This window comes from Physeter macrocephalus, chromosome 17 (genome assembly GCF_002837175.3).
Source record: "Physeter macrocephalus isolate SW-GA chromosome 17, ASM283717v5, whole genome shotgun sequence".
Taxonomy (NCBI): domain Eukaryota; kingdom Metazoa; phylum Chordata; class Mammalia; order Artiodactyla; family Physeteridae; genus Physeter; species Physeter macrocephalus.
The window spans coordinates 1,899,038-1,916,982 of record NC_041230.1 but is presented as its reverse complement, the minus strand read 5'-3'; the positions used below and the strand labels follow the sequence as shown (position 1 = coordinate 1,916,982).

The window sequence follows — 17,945 nt, the reverse complement described above, 5'->3', positions numbered from 1 at the left end:
GATCCTTACCCCTCTCTCCTCTTCTCATTTTGTGTGAAAATAAGGACTCTCCTCATGGCCCCTTGTTGAAATGTGTTTTCATTTCAGGCACAGTTGACCTTCAAGGATGTGGCCATAGAATTCTCTCAGGAGGAGTGGGAATGCCTGGACCCTGCTCAGAGGGCCTTGTACAGGGACGTGATGTTGGAGACCTACAGGAACCTGCTCTCGCTGGGTGAGGATAACTTCCCTCCAGAAATTGGGATCTGCCCTTATGTATCTTTGCATTTTCCCTTCTGTGCCTTTGGGGAGCCCCTGCATTGCTTCACTGAGCTCAAAGCCCTGTTGACTCAGACATGAAAAGCTTCATAGTGTAGTGTCAGTAGTTTAACGTTGTCCTTTCTTCTGGTTATCTGCCCACTTCATGATACACCAGGAGTTGTTCCAGAGCTTAAGTATTGATAAAGCCCAATTGGAAACTTAAAATATCTGATTCCCTATTTCATACCGCTGAGCTTTTGAGTCACTATTTTTTAAAAAATAAATTATTTATTTATTTTAATTTTAACTTTTGGCTGCGTTGGGTCTTCATTGCTGCACGTGGGCCTTCTCCAGTTGCGGCGAGCGGGGGCTACTCTTCATTGCAGTGTGCAGGCTTCTCATTGCGGTGGCTTCTCTTGTTGTGGAGCACAGGCTCTAGGCATGCAGGCTTCAGTAGTTGTGGCTCATGGGTTCAGTAGTTGTGTTTCGCGGGCTCTAGAGTGCAGGCTCAGTAGTTGTGGCACACGAGCTTAGTTGCTCCATGGCATGTGGGATCTTCCCAGACCAGGGCTCGAACCCATGTCCTCTGCATTGGCAGGCGGATTCTTAACCACTGCGCCACCAGGGAAGCCCTGAGTCACTACTTCTTGGAAGAAAGCCAGTTATCTGCATATTATACTCTTCTCTCTGCATTCAGAAGGAGGCAAGCAGTGAATGAATGAATTTGTGAAATATTTTTTGAGATCCATTTGTTGTGTGCTCACTCCTGTGCTGATCAAACATTATATCTTGAGTGTATTCCATGGCTTTAAATTTTTCCTACACTATCACATTAATGTTTTATAGTAGGAAGATTATTAATATCTTCAGTGTGTGTGTGTGTGTGTGTGTGTGTGTGTGTGTGTGTGTGTGTGTAGTGACCTTTTATGCGGTTCTATAGGTTAACCTTGAAATTGTCTCAAGTTTTCTCAGGGAACCCTCTGTCAGTGTACATTTATCCTCTATCTGTCACTTAACTTTGATATTTTATGTTCCATTCTAAAGTCTGACTACCTGAGTTTTCGTGCTTGCAGTGCCATTTCCTAGCTGTTTGTTCTGAGTCAAGTTTCTTAGAGTGTCTTGGACACAGTTTACTCCTCTGAAAAATAAAAATGGGACTTTCTCTAATGAGCTATTACGTTGATAACAAGTTCATACATGTAAAACATTTAAGAGTAATGCTTAGCATATAGGAAGCATTCAGACAGCTTTAGTCATTGCTCTTGGTATCATCATCATAATTTAAGATTTTGACTTTTCTTTAAAGCCACTGTGGACTTTGTCATCTCTGAAGACACCAGTCATACTGTAGCTCATCTAAATATTGAATATCACTCAGTGTGTGAAACATAATATGTAACACTTCTGCCTGGACATTCTGTTGTTGAATTTTATTTGTATGCATTTCATGTATTGTCCAAAAAAATGAAAAATCCATATTGAATGGAAGATATTATAATCTCTATGAAAAAGCATAAGAAATTAAAATTTGAGACCCATAATTTGCTCTAAATACATTAACATGGATCTGTCAGACTACATACTTCCACTGAATTGATCCTTACCCCTCTCTCCTCTTCTCATTTTGTGTGAAAATAAGGACTCTCCTCATGGCCCCTTGTTGAAATGTGTTTTCATTTCAGGCACAGTTGACCTTCAAGGATGTGGCCATAGAATTCTCTCAGGAGGAGTGGGAATGCCTGGACCCTGCTCAGAGGGCCTTGTACAGGGACGTGATGTTGGAGACCTACAGGAACCTGCTCTCGCTGGGTGAGGATAACTTCCCTCCAGAAATTGGGATCTGCCCTTATGTATCTTTGCATTTTCCCTTCTGTGCCTTTGGGGAGCCCCTGCATTGCTTCACTGAGCTCAAAGCCCTGTTGACTCAGACATGAAAAGCTTCATAGTGTAGTGTCAGTAGTTTAACGTTGTCCTTTCTTCTGGTTATCTGCCCACTTCATGATACACCAGGAGTTGTTCCAGAGCTTAAGTATTGATAAAGCCCAATTGGAAACTTAAAATATCTGATTCCCTATTTCATACCGCTGAGCTTTTGAGTCACTATTTTTTAAAAAATAAATTATTTATTTATTTTAATTTTAACTTTTGGCTGCGTTGGGTCTTCATTGCTGCACGTGGGCCTTCTCCAGTTGCGGCGAGCGGGGGCTACTCTTCATTGCAGTGTGCAGGCTTCTCATTGCGGTGGCTTCTCTTGTTGTGGAGCACAGGCTCTAGGCATGCAGGCTTCAGTAGTTGTGGCTCATGGGTTCAGTAGTTGTGTTTCGCGGGCTCTAGAGTGCAGGCTCAGTAGTTGTGGCACACGAGCTTAGTTGCTCCATGGCATGTGGGATCTTCCCAGACCAGGGCTCGAACCCATGTCCTCTGCATTGGCAGGCGGATTCTTAACCACTGCGCCACCAGGGAAGCCCTGAGTCACTACTTCTTGGAAGAAAGCCAGTTATCTGCATATTATACTCTTCTCTCTGCATTCAGAAGGAGGCAAGCAGTGAATGAATGAATTTGTGAAATATTTTTTGAGATCCATTTGTTGTGTGCTCACTCCTGTGCTGATCAAACAGCTGGGATTCTGGAAAACCCACAACATATTATTTATTTTCTCTTTTCGGCAGTTATTTCTGTTCCTGACCTGAATATTATTTGCATTTTGGAGCAAGAGGAAGAGCACTTGACTGTGAAGAGTGACATGAAAATAGCAAAAAAACAGTGGGTGGGGATGTATCAGAAGTATGAACACAGGTCAGATCTCAGATGGGCAGAGAGGAAGCCACACCATTAATGGTGTTTGGAAATCTCTCCCTTCGTGGGAGAGCGCTTTAGGAAATTCGAAGTTTATTACTTATGAACTTTTCTCAGGGGAAATTTTTCTTCTCCCCAACATAGCACACTATCCTTCAATGTGTAAAATTCATCCTTTCACCTCCCTGTGGTGCTGCAGCTCCAGTAGAATCAAAGGCAAGGTCTTTATCGTGATCTACACTCTGCCATCTGGGTGTTGTGAACTTGTTGCTTGATTTGCGTAGCACGTGGTGAGCTGTTTCAAAGGAATCTGTTTCCCCCTTGGTCTCTTCTTCTGTACTTTATTGCATGGGATTTTCAATTTTTAGTCCATATAGATAAGAGCTGAGGCCTCCATAGTCCAAACCCCTGGACCTGTCTCAGTTTGGTGTACTTGGAAGAACTAATTAAATGATGGAAAAACAGTGGCTGCTCTTTGATTCCATCTGGCACCTCAGAACCTGCATGGATCTGTTTCAGGCCATGTCTGCCATTCAGATCCCTCAGCCATTTCTTCGTTTTTTGTTTTCGTTTTTTCCTTTTTTTTTTTTTGGCTGTGCCGTGCGGCTTGCAGGATCCTAGTTCCCCAATCAAAGATTGAACTTGGGCCCCTGGCAGTGAAAACCCGGAATCCTAACCAGTGAATCTGCCAGAGAATTCCCCCTCAGCCATTTCTTCTGTTCTGCTTTTGCCACATACTTTTGGGGTGTGTGTAATGGGGAAATGGGTTGGATCTTCTGTAATTGTCACTTAGGAAAACTATAAACAGTATGGACGAAGAGATTCTCTTTGATCCCCAGTCCCACATGGGGAGCATATATGAATCTCTGAGCTCGGCGACTATGGGTAGAGCCCATGGTCCCATGTTAAAGTTCTATAATATCTGACCCCAATATATTGTATTTTTCTTGTTCTTTTACCTCTCTACTTAGTCTGGGAATGTAGACTCTTCTTGATGTCATATTTTCTTTAGTTTGCATGATTTGCCTCTGAAATTGCTTTTAAAATACCCATTCGTAGGTATTTGATATTTCATCCTTTTGTTTGTTTGTTGCTGTGATAAACTATCTTTAGGTGATGAATAACTTCTCTCCACTCTCTTGTGGAGTAGGTTTACTTGGAAACATAGCATTCTTTTTTTTAAAAAATTAATTAATTTATTTATTTTTGGCTGTGTTGGGTCTTCGTTGCTGCATGTGGGCTTTCTCTAGTTGTGGCGAGTGGGGGCTACTCTTCGTTGTGGTACGTGGACTTCTGATTGTGGTGGCTTTTCTTGTCGTGGAGCACAGGCTCTAGGCGCACGGGCTTCAGTAGTTGTGGTATGTGGGCTCAGTAGTTGTGGCTTGTGGGCTCTAGAGTGCAGGCTCAGTAGTTGTGGCGCACGGGCTTAGTTGCTCTGTGGCATGTGGGATCTTCCCGGACCAGGGCTCGAACCTGTGTCCCCTGCATTGGCAGGCAGATTCTTAACCACTGCGCCATCAGGGAAGTCCGGAAACATAGCATTTTACTAATTCGTCGCAATATTATTCTGCTACATACAGAAGTACTGCTTGAAGCTATTCACTAGAGTAGTCAGCATGTCCCAGGATACTGAAATAGAAAGCATCACAGGAGCTTGAGGGGGGACTTCCCTGGTGGTCCAGTGGTTAAGACTTTGCACTTCCAATGAAGGGGGTGCAGGTTCAATCCCCGGTCAGGGAACTAAGATCCCACATGTTGCATGGCCAGAAAAAAAAAAACAACACAAAGAAACACTTGACTGATAAGTGTTTCCAGTTTTTTTTTCTGGTTTTGAGGAGTATCACAAAAGCGTGTCTCAAGAGCAACTGTGACAATGTTTTTCACATATACTAATCATCATCCCCTTGGAGCCTCAATAAATGGTGTAGGAATTTCTCCTTGGGCCAACATTGTCCAAGTTCACATCCTCATATCTCTGGGGCTGTTGACTAAACTGTTCATTCTACAGTTTTCATACCCTGTATGTGTCATTGTTTATCCGACCTCAACAAATACTATTTTGAAGCATCTTTTTATTGTGTGTTTTTTTAAAAAAAATTTATTTATTTTATTTTTAGCTGCTTTGGGTCTTCGTTGCTGCGTGCAGGCTTTCTCTAGTTGCGGCGAGCGGGGGCTACTCTTCATTGCGGTGTGCGGGCTTCTCATTGCACTGGCTTCTCTTGTTGCAGAGCACTGGCTCTAGGTGCGCGGGCTTCAGTAGTTGTGGCTCGCAGACTTAGTTGCTCCTCAGCATGTGGGATCTTCCTGGACCAGGTCTCGAACCCGTGTCCCCTTCATCGGCAGGTGGGTTCTTAACCACTGTGCCACCAGGGAAGCCCGTTTTGAAGCATCTTAATGAGAGAGCTTATGAAGTTGAGTGATGCCTTCAATGAAGTACTGTTTTTTCTTTTTTTAAGTAAATTTTTACTTATTTATTTATTTTTGTCTGCGTTTGGTCTTCGTTGCTGCTTGCGGGCTTTCTCTAGTTGCGGCGAGGGGGGCTACTTTGGTTGCGGTGCATGGGCTTCTCATTGTGGTGGCTTCTCGTTGCGGAGCATGGGCTCTAGGCACATGGGCTTCAGTAGTTGTGGCACATGGGCTCAGTAGTTGTGGCTTGTGGGCTTAGTTGCTCTGAGGCATGTGGGATCTTCCCGGACCAGGGATCAAACCCGTGTCCCCTGCATTGGCAAGCGGATTCTTAACCACTGTGCCACCAGGGAAGTCCCTCTATGCATTATAAATGAACTTGACATTTATTTAGTCAGCAGGTTCATATTTTTATGATATTCTTAGTGTCTTGTTTCTTTTTGTAATGCGTGGGTGGTTGAATTGGGGAATGGCCCTTCATTGTGAAATTGGTGACCAGACTCTTTTACAGTTCTTCATATATTTTCAGTATTAACCCATTATCACATACATGATTTGCAAATATTTTCTCCCCCTTCTGCAGATTGTCTTTTCACTCTACTGAGTGTGATTTGACTCACAATAGTTTGTAATTTTGATGTAGTCTGTTTTTACTTCCGTTTGCTGTGCTTTTACAGTCATATGTTCTCAATCATTGCTGTATCCAATGCCATTAAGATTTTTTCCTATGTTTTCTTCTAGGAGTTTTATGCTTTTAGGTTGTATGTGTAGATCTTTGTTCTATTTTTTAAAATTTATTTATTTATTTATTTATTTATTTATTTGGCTGTGTTGGGTCTTAGTTGCAGCATGTGGTATCTTCGTTGTGTCATGTGAGATCTTTCGTTCTGGTGCACAGGCTTCTCTCTAGTTGTGGCACGTGGGCTCAGTAGTTGCAGTGCGTGGAGTTAGTTGCCCCACGACATGTGAGATCTTAGTTCCCCGACCAGGGATCGAACCTGCATCCCCTGCTTTGGAAGGTGGATTCTTAACCACTGGACCACCAGGGAAGTCCCTAGATCTTTGTTCTATTTTGAGTTAATTTTTTACATGGGTTCATGCAGCAGTCCAACTCTACATTCTTTTACATGTGGGTATCTGATTTTCTCAACATCTTTATTTTAAGAGGCTGCTTTTCCCTCATTGAGGAATCTTGACACCCTTGTGGCACATCATTTGACTGTATATGCAAGAGTTTATTTCTGACGTCGTTTCCACTGGTGTTTCTGTCTGTCTTTATATTGGTACCATATTCTTAATATTAGTTTTGCTTTTTTTTTTAATATTCTTTTTTTTTTTAATTTATGTATATTTTTATTTTTTTGGCTGTGTTGGGCCTTCGTTTCTGTGCGAGGGCTTTTTCTCTAGATGTGGCAAGCAGGGGCCACTCTTCATCGTGGTGCGCGGGCCTCTCACTATCGTGGCCTCTCTTGTTGCGGAGCACAGGCTCCAGATGCGCAGGCTCAGTAGTTGTGGCACACGGGCCCAGTTGCTCCGCGGCATGTGGGATCTTCCCAGACCAGGGCTCAAACCCGTGTCCCCTGCATTGGCAGGCAGATTCTCAACCACTGCGCCACCAGGGAAGCCCTAGTTTTGCTTTTTAATAAGTTTTGAAATAAGGAAGTATGAGACCTTCAACTTTGTTCTTTTCAAGGTTGTTTTTCCTGTTCAGGGTCTCTTGAGATTCAGTGTGTGTCCTAGGATGTAAGTGTTTATTGTTTCCAAAATTGATATTGTGGTTTTGCTAGGTATTGCTTTGAATCTCTTTATCAATTTGTTGGTATTGACGTAATGACAGTATTGTCTTTCAGTTCATGAACTGGGGATATCTGTATTTACTTGTGTATTTTCTAATAATTTTCAGCAATGATTGTAGTTACAGTATACAAGTCTTTTTTATGTGGCTAAGGTTTTGCCTAAGTATTTTATTCTTTTTGATGCTATTTGAAATGGAAATGTTTTCTCAATTTTCTAATTGTTCATCGTTAACATATAGAATACAATTTTTACATGTTGACTTTATATCTTCCAATTTTTCTGAATTCATTAGTTACTTATATCAGGGTTTTTTGTGGAATCTCATGTTTTTTCTACATATTAGATTACATCATCTCTAAACAGACATAATTTTCTTCTCCTTTCTCTAATTGGATACTTTTTATTTTGTTTTCTTGCCCATTTGTCTGGCTGGGACTCCAGCTATATGTTTAATAGAAATAGTGAGAGCAGGTATCTTGTCTTGTTCCTGATCTGAGAGAAAAAGCTTTCAGTCTTTCCCCATTGTGTATGATGTTAGCTGTGGGCTTTTTATATTAGTCTTTTATTTTGTTACTGTATTTATTTCTATTCCTACTGTATTGAGTGTTTTTATTATGAAAGCCTGTTAACTAGTCAAATGCTTTTCTGCATCAATTGAGATAAACATGTAGTGTATTTTCTTATATTTAATGTGCAGTTTTACGTTGAAAGATTTCATTTGTTGGAGCATCCTTGCATTCCAAGAATATATCCTTTTTGGTTGTACTGTATAATCCTTTTGTAGTACTGTTAAATTTCATTTACTCTTGTTTGATTGATGAGTTTTGTATCTATATTCATTAGAGATAGTGGTTTTTTTTAAGATTTATTTATTTATTTTATATTTTATTTTTGGCTGCGTTGGGTCTTCATTGCTGCGCGCAGGCTTTCTCTAGTTGCGGCGGTGGGGGCTGCTCTTCGATGTGGTGCTCGGGCTTCTCATTGCGGTGGCTTCTCTTTTTGCAGAGCACGGGCTCTAGGTGCATGGGCTTCAGCAGATGTGGCATGCAGGCTCAGTAGTTGCGGCTCGCAGGCTCTAGAGTTCAGGCTCAGTAGTTGTGGCACACGGGCTTAGTTGCTTCGTGGCATGTGGGATCTTCCCAGACCAGGGCTCGAACCTGTGTCCCCTGCGTTGGCAGGAGGATTCTTAAACACTGCGCCACCAGGGAAGTCCGGTTTTTGGGTTTTTTTGTAGAGTCTTTGTCTGACTTTGATTTTAGAGTAATTCTAGTCTCATAATGAGTTTTGAAGTGTTTCCTGTTCAAATTTTGGGGAAGAGTTTGAAGAAGCTTGATCTTAATTCTTTTAAGATGTTGGGTAGAATTCAGTAGTGATGCTATCTAGCTTTCCTTTGGATTTTCTTTCTTTCTTTTTTTTTTTTTTTTTTCTGCCTGCACCATGGGGCATGTGGAATCTTAATTCCCTAACCAGGGATCAAACCTTGCCCTGCAGTGGAAGCATGGAGTCTTAACCACTGGAGCACCAGGGAAGTCTTCCTTTGATTTTGATCAGTGATTTTTGGTTAGTGACTCAGTCTCCTTACAAGGAATGGGTCTGTTCAGATTTTTTATTTCTTCATGACTCTATTGATAGGTGTGTCTCTAGGAATTCATTTAGATTTTGCAATATTTAGGGATAGAATTGTTCTTGGTATTCTCTTCTAATTTTTTTTAATTTCTGTGGAATCAATTGTAATGCCCCCGCTTTCATTTTTTATTTTAGTTATTCGGCCTTCTCTCTTTTTGGTTAGTTAATCTACTTTAGGGTTTATTATGTCTATCTGATCAAAGAACCAACTTTTAATTTTGTGATTTTCTGTAGTTTTTCATTCTTTTTGTATATCTCTTAATTTAATTTTTTTCTTTCTAGCTTTGACTGTTTCCTATGGTCTTTTTTTCTTTCTATTTTCATTTTTAAAATTATTTTTATTCACATGATAAACCAGTATCTTTTATGTGCATTCCTTTGTGTTTTCTTTTTTCAAACTTTAAGATATAATCAACATATAATATTGTGTAAGTTAAGTGTGATGATTTGATACACGTGTATATTTTGAAAAGATTACCAGGTATGTTTGTTAAAACATCCATTAACTCACATAATTACAATTTTGTTTGTGTGGTGAGAACATTAGAAGGTTGCTGTCTTAACAACTTTCAAGTATATAATGCAGTATTTTTTATTTTTTTTTTTTTTGCGGTACGCGGGCCCCTCACTGTTGTGGCCTCTCCCGTTGTGGCGCACAGGCTCCAGATGCGCAGGCTCAGCGGCCATGGCTCACGGGCCCAGCCGCTCTGCGGCATGTGGGATCTTCCCGGACGGGGGCACGAACCCGTGTCCCCTGCATCGGCAGGCGGACTCTCAACCCCTGCGCCACCAGGGAAGCCCTATAATGCAGTATTAATAATCATAGTCAACATGCTGTATGTTAGATCCCCAGAACTAATTCATCTTGACTAACATCTCCCCATTTCTGCTATGTCCCAGCCTTTGGTAATCACTATTTTACTTTCTGTTTGTATTTGGCTTTTTTCCCCCCACATATAAGTGAGATTATTTTGTATTTGTTTTTCTCTCAGACTTATTTTACTTAGCATAATCCCTTCAAATGCTCTCCATGTTGGTACAGAGAGCAGGATTTCATTCTTTCTTATGGCTGAATAATATCTCATTTTGTATAGAAATGAGATTTTTTTTTTATCCATTCATTAGTTGGACACTTAGGTAGTTTCCATATTTTGGCTATTGCTTATACTGCTCTAATGAACATAGGAATGCAGATATCTCTTTGTGATAGTGATGACTTCATTTCTTTTCGGTATATACCCGCATGTGGAATAACTACATTATGTGGTACTTTAAAAAAATATATTTTGACTGTAATTAGTTTTTTCCAGTGACTAAAACTAATCATAATCTTCTGAGAGTATGGTAGGGTTCTCTTTAATCCACAACCTTACTAACACTCATACCTCTTGGTTTTTTTGTTTTTGTTTTTATTGGCCGTGCTGCTGGACCACCAGGGAATTCCCCCTCTCTTGTATTTTTGATAATAGCCATTCTAAAGGTGTGAAGTGATATCTCCTTGAGGATTTGATTTCCATTTTCTCCTAAAGGAGGAGCTGGGAACTGGGAAACTTTCTCCTGTTTATTCTCACCTTATTGTGCCTTGGAGGGATTGAGTCAAAAATCATTATGATTACACTTTTTGGTTCTGTGTTTTGAGTGTAGGCATTTCTTTGGGTGCTTCAGCTTCTCACCTGGTTCTTAGAGTTATTCCAAAGGATTTTGTTGGGAATTCCCTGGCGGTCCAGTCTTTAGGACTCTGTGCTTTCACTGCGGAGGGAAAGTTCAATCCCTGGTCAGGGAACTAAGATCCCGCCAGCCATGTGGTGCAGCCAAAAAAAAACAAAACAAAAACAAAACAAAACCCACAAAGGGTTTTGTTCTTGTTGTATATTGTTGTTAATTCAGTGTCTCCATGGACTGAGTGCCTGGAGTTTACTGGTCTGCTATCTTGCCAACATCGTTTTTCATGTCTTTCTTTTGTTTGTTTTTCATGTCTTTTTTATGGCAGAGATTGTGTTAAGAGATCCAGTGCTATGATTTCCAGTAATTAGAGCAAGGCAGCAAAAGGGACACTGTTGTTTTTAACACCAAATAAGGAGTCTTAGTCTAAAAAGTTGATATGACAAATTGTTAAAATTTTTACGTTAGGTAATAATTTAGTTAATAAGATTCTTTTTCTTTTAAAATTTATTTATTTATTTATTTTTGGCTGAGTTGGTCTTTGTTGCTGGGAGCAGGCTTTCTCTAGTTGTGGCGAGTGGGAGCTACTTTTTGTTGCGGTGCGTGGGCTCTAGGCGCACGGGCTTTAGTAGTTGTGGCACGTGGGCTTCAGTAGTTGTGGCTCATGGGCTCTAGAGCACAGGCTCAGTAGTTGTGGCACACAGGCTTAGTTACTCTATGGCATGTGGGATCTGCCCCGACCAGGGCTCTAACCCATGTCCCCTGCCTTGGCAGGTGGATTCTTAACCACTGTGCCACCAGGGAAGCCCTCTTTTTCTTTTTTTAACTAATATGATCACATCTTAAAATGCTCATACCTTGGGAAACACCTCCTGTTAATCTTTGTTTCTTGAAACAAACTGTCTGCCCACCCAGCTAGGAGATTATCATTGTGAACTCTTGTCTCCCTGCTTTGCTATAGTGTAAGGTTTCATTGTATCTGCAAGAAAATGTGCAGAATAAACTCATCTGTCTCCTCTTGATGGCCATTTCCTATGTTTTCCTTCCAGATCCTGCTTCTTACATCCTCGGATGTATCTCTGGTAATGTCTGTGTATTTTTCTCACTCTCTCTTTTTTTTTTTGGTGTCTTTGTTGCTAAGCACAGGCTTTCTCTAGTTGTGGTGATCGGGGTTACTCTTTGTTGCAGTGCACAGGCTTCTCGTTGCAGTGCACAGGCTTCCCACTGCAATGGCTTCTCTTGTTGCGAAGCACAGGCTCTAGGCATGCGGGCTTCAGTAATTGTGGCACGTGGGCTCAGTAGTCACAGGTCGCGGGCTCTAGAGCGCAGGCTCAGTAGTTGTGGCGCAGAGGCTTGCTCCGTGGCCTGTGGGATCTTCCCGGACCAGGGCTGAACCCATGTCCCCTGCATCAGCAGGCGGACTCTCAACCACTGCGCCACCAGGGAAGCCCTACAGGCGGATTCTTAACCACTGAACCAGCAGAGAAACCTGTGTTTTTCTCTTGAATATATATTCCTGGAAATGGAACTCATGGATATTAAAATTGGTACATTTTATACCAAATATTGCTAGAAATGAAAACCTGCTTTCTCTTTACAATGTCACACTCTCTCCCTTTTTAAATTTCTTTTGCTTTTGTTGCATGCCCATGGTATAAGTCCCATGGTTAAAAATGAGATGGTACAGTGCTACTTGCTAAACCAGTTCTTCTTTTCTTCCCCATTCAGTATTCTCATTGCCCTGGTACAGTTACATTCCCACAGTTCAGAAAGCACAAGCTGTGTTCCCACACGTCCATTACTCCTTGTCCTCCATCCTTGGCCTTCCCAGTTCTGACCTTTCCTCACATGGTCCCTTGATGTGGATGGAATACACTGTTATTTGCTAGCATATCCAGTTTTTTCTTCTGAACTCCCTAATTTCCAGAGCCCTTTTTCACCCATCCCACTGTCTTCCCACACTGTTCACATTGTAAAAAATCATGTGTAGTCCTACAGTGAATTAATTTCACTAGGCAGGACCTTAATTTATATGTGCAGAGGTGGTGCCTCCAAAACCATTTCCAGGAAGGATGGCTGAATAATGCTATATACAGCTCAGTTCTTGTATCACTCTTGAAATTTTCTTTCTGAACTCTTGGTATTCATATCCTGTATCTCTCATTTACTTTCTGTGTAAATTGGTTTCATGTACATGAACCCTGTGAGTCTGATGTCCTTATTTGAAAAATTGGGTTTAGAATATTTCATGTTTCACAGTAAAGATTTGAAAGTTACTTTTAGAAAATATTAACTTTCATGTTTATTGTGAGCTATCCTTTTGTCTACATTATAACTTGGATGTTTTTATTTGTAACTGATCCCAACAACATTGTCTCTGATCCTAGTTAATAAATTTTCAGGGCTTCCCTGGTGGCTCAGTGGTTAAGAATCCACCTGTCAATGCAGGGGACACGGGTTTGAGCCCTGATCCGGGAAGATCCCACATGCCATGGAGCAACTAAGCCTATGCGCCACAACTACTGAGCCTGTGCTTTAGAGCCCACGAGCCAAACTACTGAAGCCTGTGTACCTAGAGCCCATGCTCTGCAACGAGAGAAGCCATCATAATGAGAAACCCGTGCATGCACCACAACGAAGAGTAGCCCCCGCTCGCCACAACTAGAGAAAGCCCATGCGCAGCAACAAATACCCAACGCGGCCAAAAATAAATAAATAAAATAAAAAGATAATAAATAAGTAGATAAATTTTCAATGCACACTGTATTACATACACTTTGGGGCCCGTAATTTAAAGTAACTGCCTGGATAGGCCATAGCGCAATGCTATCTGTTTTTCAATACTAAACTGCCATTTGTTTACATTATTCATCAGGTAAGCTTGTTTTGGATTATTTACCATTATAATGCATTGTCGGTTCTTTAGCATTTACTTACGTACAAATATGCAGAAATTTTGTACAATATAATACTTTTTTCTCCTGAGTTACAAGACAGCAGTGGGATTCCCTGGCAGTCCAGTGGTTAGGACTCAGCGCTTTCACTGCCATGGGCCCAGGTTTGACCCCTGGTTGGGGAACTAAGATCCTACAAGCCACTTGGCGTGGCCAAAAAAAAAAAAAAAAAAAAAAAAAAGACAGCAGTATGCTTACTGCCGATTACTATGCTTTGAGGTCGTGGTGGGAAAATGCCCTTTTTTTGAGAGCTAATACAAGTTTGTACAGCATTAGGGTTTTTGTCATAGGGTGTTTGGAACTAGGCTACCCTAAAATTATTAATTTATTTTTTTTATTTTTCTCAGTTATGTATCCTTATTTTGTTATTAACATATAGTTGATTTACAATATTATATAAGTTTCGAGTGTACAGCATAGTGATTCACAATTTTTAAAGGTTATACTCCACCTAAGATTACCTTGAATTACATATGATCACTTTCTTTCGTAAGGGATCATATTTCTTTACTGTTCCTTAAATTTTGAACATTTTGTTTGGGAAGCTTTATTACTCTGTTCAGGATAAGTATTATTTTTGGTTTAATATCATGTTATCAACAAGAAATGACTTTGTTCTGAACTATAATTAATAGGATTCCTGTGGTTCTTTATATCTTGCAGATATCTGTCATATATATGTGATGAAGAAATTACAGCCTAAAGTGAACAGTGATGGAGGAGAAGTATTCCAAACAGTGATGGTGGAAACACGTGAAAGCCGTGAAATAAGAGATTTTTACTTCAAGGAAATCCAGGAAAATATGCATGACTTTGAGTATCAGTGGAGAGATGATGAAAGAAATGGCAAAGGAATGCCTATAACCCGTAAAGAAAATCTCACTTACAAAAGAAATCAACATTGGAAAAGGGATGCAGGAAACAAGCCTGTTGAAAATAGGCTTGGATCAAGCTTTCGAGATAAACTGCTGATATATCAAACTGAAGGGAAAATTTATGAATGTAATCAAGCTGTGAAGTCTACCAACAGTATAGGCTCATTTTCAGTACTTGAAAGAATTCCTCCTAGTGTCCAGGCCAACATTTCTAATATATATGGGAATGATCTTATCCATCTTTCAGGACTGACACAGGAACAGAAAGCATACAAGAGAAAACCTTACAAATGTGGTCAGTTTGGCAGAATGTTTCGTCAGGGCTCATACCTCACTAGACATCAGATAATCCACACAGGAGAGAAATCATACAAATGTGATGTATGTGGCAAAGTCTTTAGTCAAAGTTCACACCTCGCAAGTCATCGGAAAATTCATACTGGAGAGAAACCTTACAAATGTAATGAGTGTGGCAAGCTCTTTAGTCAAAAAGCACACCTTGGAAATCATCAGCGAATTCATAGTGGAGAGAAACCTTACAAATGTAATGAGTGTGGCAGAGCCTTTACTCTTCGCTCAAATCTCATCAGACATCAGAAAATTCATACAGGAAAGAAATTATATAGATGTGATATATGTGACAAAGTCTTTAGTCGAGATTCACACTTTGCAAGTCATCAGAGACTTCATACTGGAGAGAAACCTTACAAATGCAGTGAGTGTGGCAAGGTCTTTAGTCAAAATTCACATCTTACAAGACATCAGAGAATTCATAGTGGAGAGAAACCTTACACATGTAACGAGTGTGGCAAAACCTTTAATTTTTGCTCAAACCTCATTAAACATCAGAAAATTCATATAGGAAAGAAATTATATAAATGTGATGTATGTGGCAAAGTCTTTATTAGAAATTCACACTTTGCAAGTCATCAGACACTTCATACTGGAGAGAAACCTTACAAATGCAATGAGTGTGGCAAGGTCTTTAGTCAAAATTCACATCTTACAAGACATCAGAGAATTCATAGTGGAGAGAAACCTTACACATGTAATGAGTGTGGTAAAGCTTTTAGCCAGAGTTCAAGCCTGGTTGACCATCAGAAAAGTCATTCTGGAGAGAAACCATATAAGTGTTTTGAATGTGGCAAGGCCTTTAAGCAATGGCATTACATCAAGATTCACCGAAGAATTCACACTGGAGAGAAACCATACAAATGTGATGTGTGTGGCAAAGCCTTTATTGCTCTTTCAAGCCTAACTAATCATCAGGTAATCCATACTGGAGAGAGACCTTACCAATGTAATGAATGTGGGAAGGCATTTAGGCAACAGTCTGAAATCAGGATTCACCAAAGAATTCATGATGCAGAGAACCCTTTCAAGTGTAATGAATGTGGCAAAGCCTTTACTCAGCATTCAACTCTCACTACACATCAGATAATCCATAAAAGAGAGAAACCATATAAATGCGATATATGTGGAAAGGTCTTTAGTCAAAAATCACACTTTAAAATCCATCAAAGAATGCATTCTGGGGAGAAGCCATACAAGTGTCATGAGTGTGACAAAGCCTTTATTGTGCGTTCGAGCCTCACTTCCCATCAGGTAATCCATACAGGAGAGACAGCACATAAATGTGACGTTTGTGGCAAGGGCTTCAGTCAAAATTCACACCTCGTGACTCACCGTAGAGTTCATACTGGAGAGAAACCTTACAAATGTAATGTGTGCAGCAAAGCATTTAGTGTGCGATCAGGCTTAACTTCCCATCAGGTAATCCATACAGGAGAGAAACCACATAAATGTAATGTATGTGGCAGGGGCTTCAGACAGACTTATCACCTAGTGAATCATCAGAGAATTCATACAGGAGAAAAGCCTTTCAAATGTAATGAATGTGGCAAAACATTTAGCGTGCAGTCAACCTTAACTTCCCATCAGGTAATCCATACGGGAGAGAAACCACATAAATGCGATGTGTGTGGCAAGGGCTTCAGACAAAGTTCACAACTCGTGACTCACCGTAGAATTCATACTGGAGAGAAACCTTACAAATGTAATGAGTGTAACAAAGCATTTAGTATGCGATCAACCTTAACTTCCCATCAGGTAATCCATACAGGAGAGAAACCATTTAAATGTGAAGTATGTGCAAAATTCTTCAGTTATAGGTCTCACCTTGTGTATCATCGGAGAATTCATACTGGAGAGAAAACTTATAAATGACTTGATTGTGGCAAAGTCTTTATTTTGCGTTCAAGCCTATCTTACCATCAGGTAATCCACACTGGTGAGAGACATTACAAATGTAATCAGTGTTGCAAGGCTTTTAGGTGTTCACTCCTTCATGAGAAGGCTTCATGAGAAAATTCATAATAGTAGCTGTATAAATGTATTGCGTGTGTCAAGGCTTTTAGAGAATGGTTTGACCTTAGTATTCGATAAAGAATTCATTCTGGAGAGAAACCTTACAAATGATATGAGTGTGTAAAACCTTTACTTGGGTCACATCTCACCAATCATCAGGTAATCCGTACTGGACAAAACCTTACACATTTACTGAATGTGGCAAGGCTTTTTAGGTATTGCCTAAACTCGGGGTTCACCAAATACTTTGTACTTACAAATGCGAGGAGTGTGGCAAAGTTTTGAATTATTGCTTACTTTCAGGATACATTAGAATATATGTCTTGGAGACAAACCACACAAATCTAATGTGCATAGCAAGGATTTTACCCAGACATAAAATGGGGAACATACTGGATGCAATGGGAGTGGCAACAGTTTTACCTTGAGTTCAAGTATTACACAACAACTGAGGGTCCATATTGAGGAGAAGCCGTATAAATGTATGGACAGATTTATCCAGGTCTCACACTGCACTAGACTGCAAAATATACATCTTTCAGAAAAACCACACAAAAGTAATGTGCAGGCTAAGGCTTTACCCAAAGATCAAAACTGGAACATAAGAGGAGTTACAGGGCTTCCCTGGTGGTGCAGTGGTTAAGAACCCGTCTGCCAATGCAGGGGACGCGGGTTCAAGCCCTGGTCTGGGAAGATCCCACATGCTGCGGAGCAACTAAGCCCGTGCACCACAACTACTCAGCCTGCGCTCTAGAGCCCGCGAGTCACAACTACTGAGTCCGTGTGCCACAACTACTGAAGGCCACGTGTCTAGAGCCCATGCTCCGCAATAAAAGAAGCCACCACAATGAGAAGCCTGCGCACTGCAACCAAGGGTGAACCCCGCTCGCCACAACTAGAGAAAGCCTGCGTGCAGCAATGAAGACCCGATACAGCCAAATAAATAAATAAATAAACCTTTATTTTAAAAAAAAAAGAATCCACCTGCCAGTGCAGGAGACATGGGTTCGAGCCCTGGTCCAGGAAGCCCACATGCCACGGAGCAACTAAGCCCATGTGCCACGACTACTGAGCCTGCGCTCTAGAGCCCGTGAGCCACAACTGCTGAGCCCTCATGCCACAACTGCTGAAGCCTGTGCGCCTAGAGGACATGCTCCGCAACGAGAAGCCACTGCAATGAGAAGCCTGTGCACCGCGACGAAGAGTAGCCCCCGCTCGCCGC

At 40.9% G+C, this 17,945-nt stretch overlaps 1 protein-coding gene across 1 annotated transcript; it reads left to right on the top strand.

Annotated features, from left to right (window-relative positions):
* Window positions 1-1,924: 1,924 nt before the first annotated feature.
* Window positions 1,925-17,679, top strand: LOC102988680 (zinc finger protein 665-like). The gene is made up of 2 exons (XM_055079145.1): window positions 1,925-2,049; window positions 14,145-17,679. Exons 1-2 carry the CDS (start codon window positions 2,016-2,018, stop codon window positions 16,580-16,582), a joined length of 2,472 nt encoding a protein of 823 aa, XP_054935120.1. The 5' UTR covers window positions 1,925-2,015; the 3' UTR covers window positions 16,583-17,679.
* The last annotated feature ends 266 nt before the right edge of the window (window positions 17,680-17,945 follow it).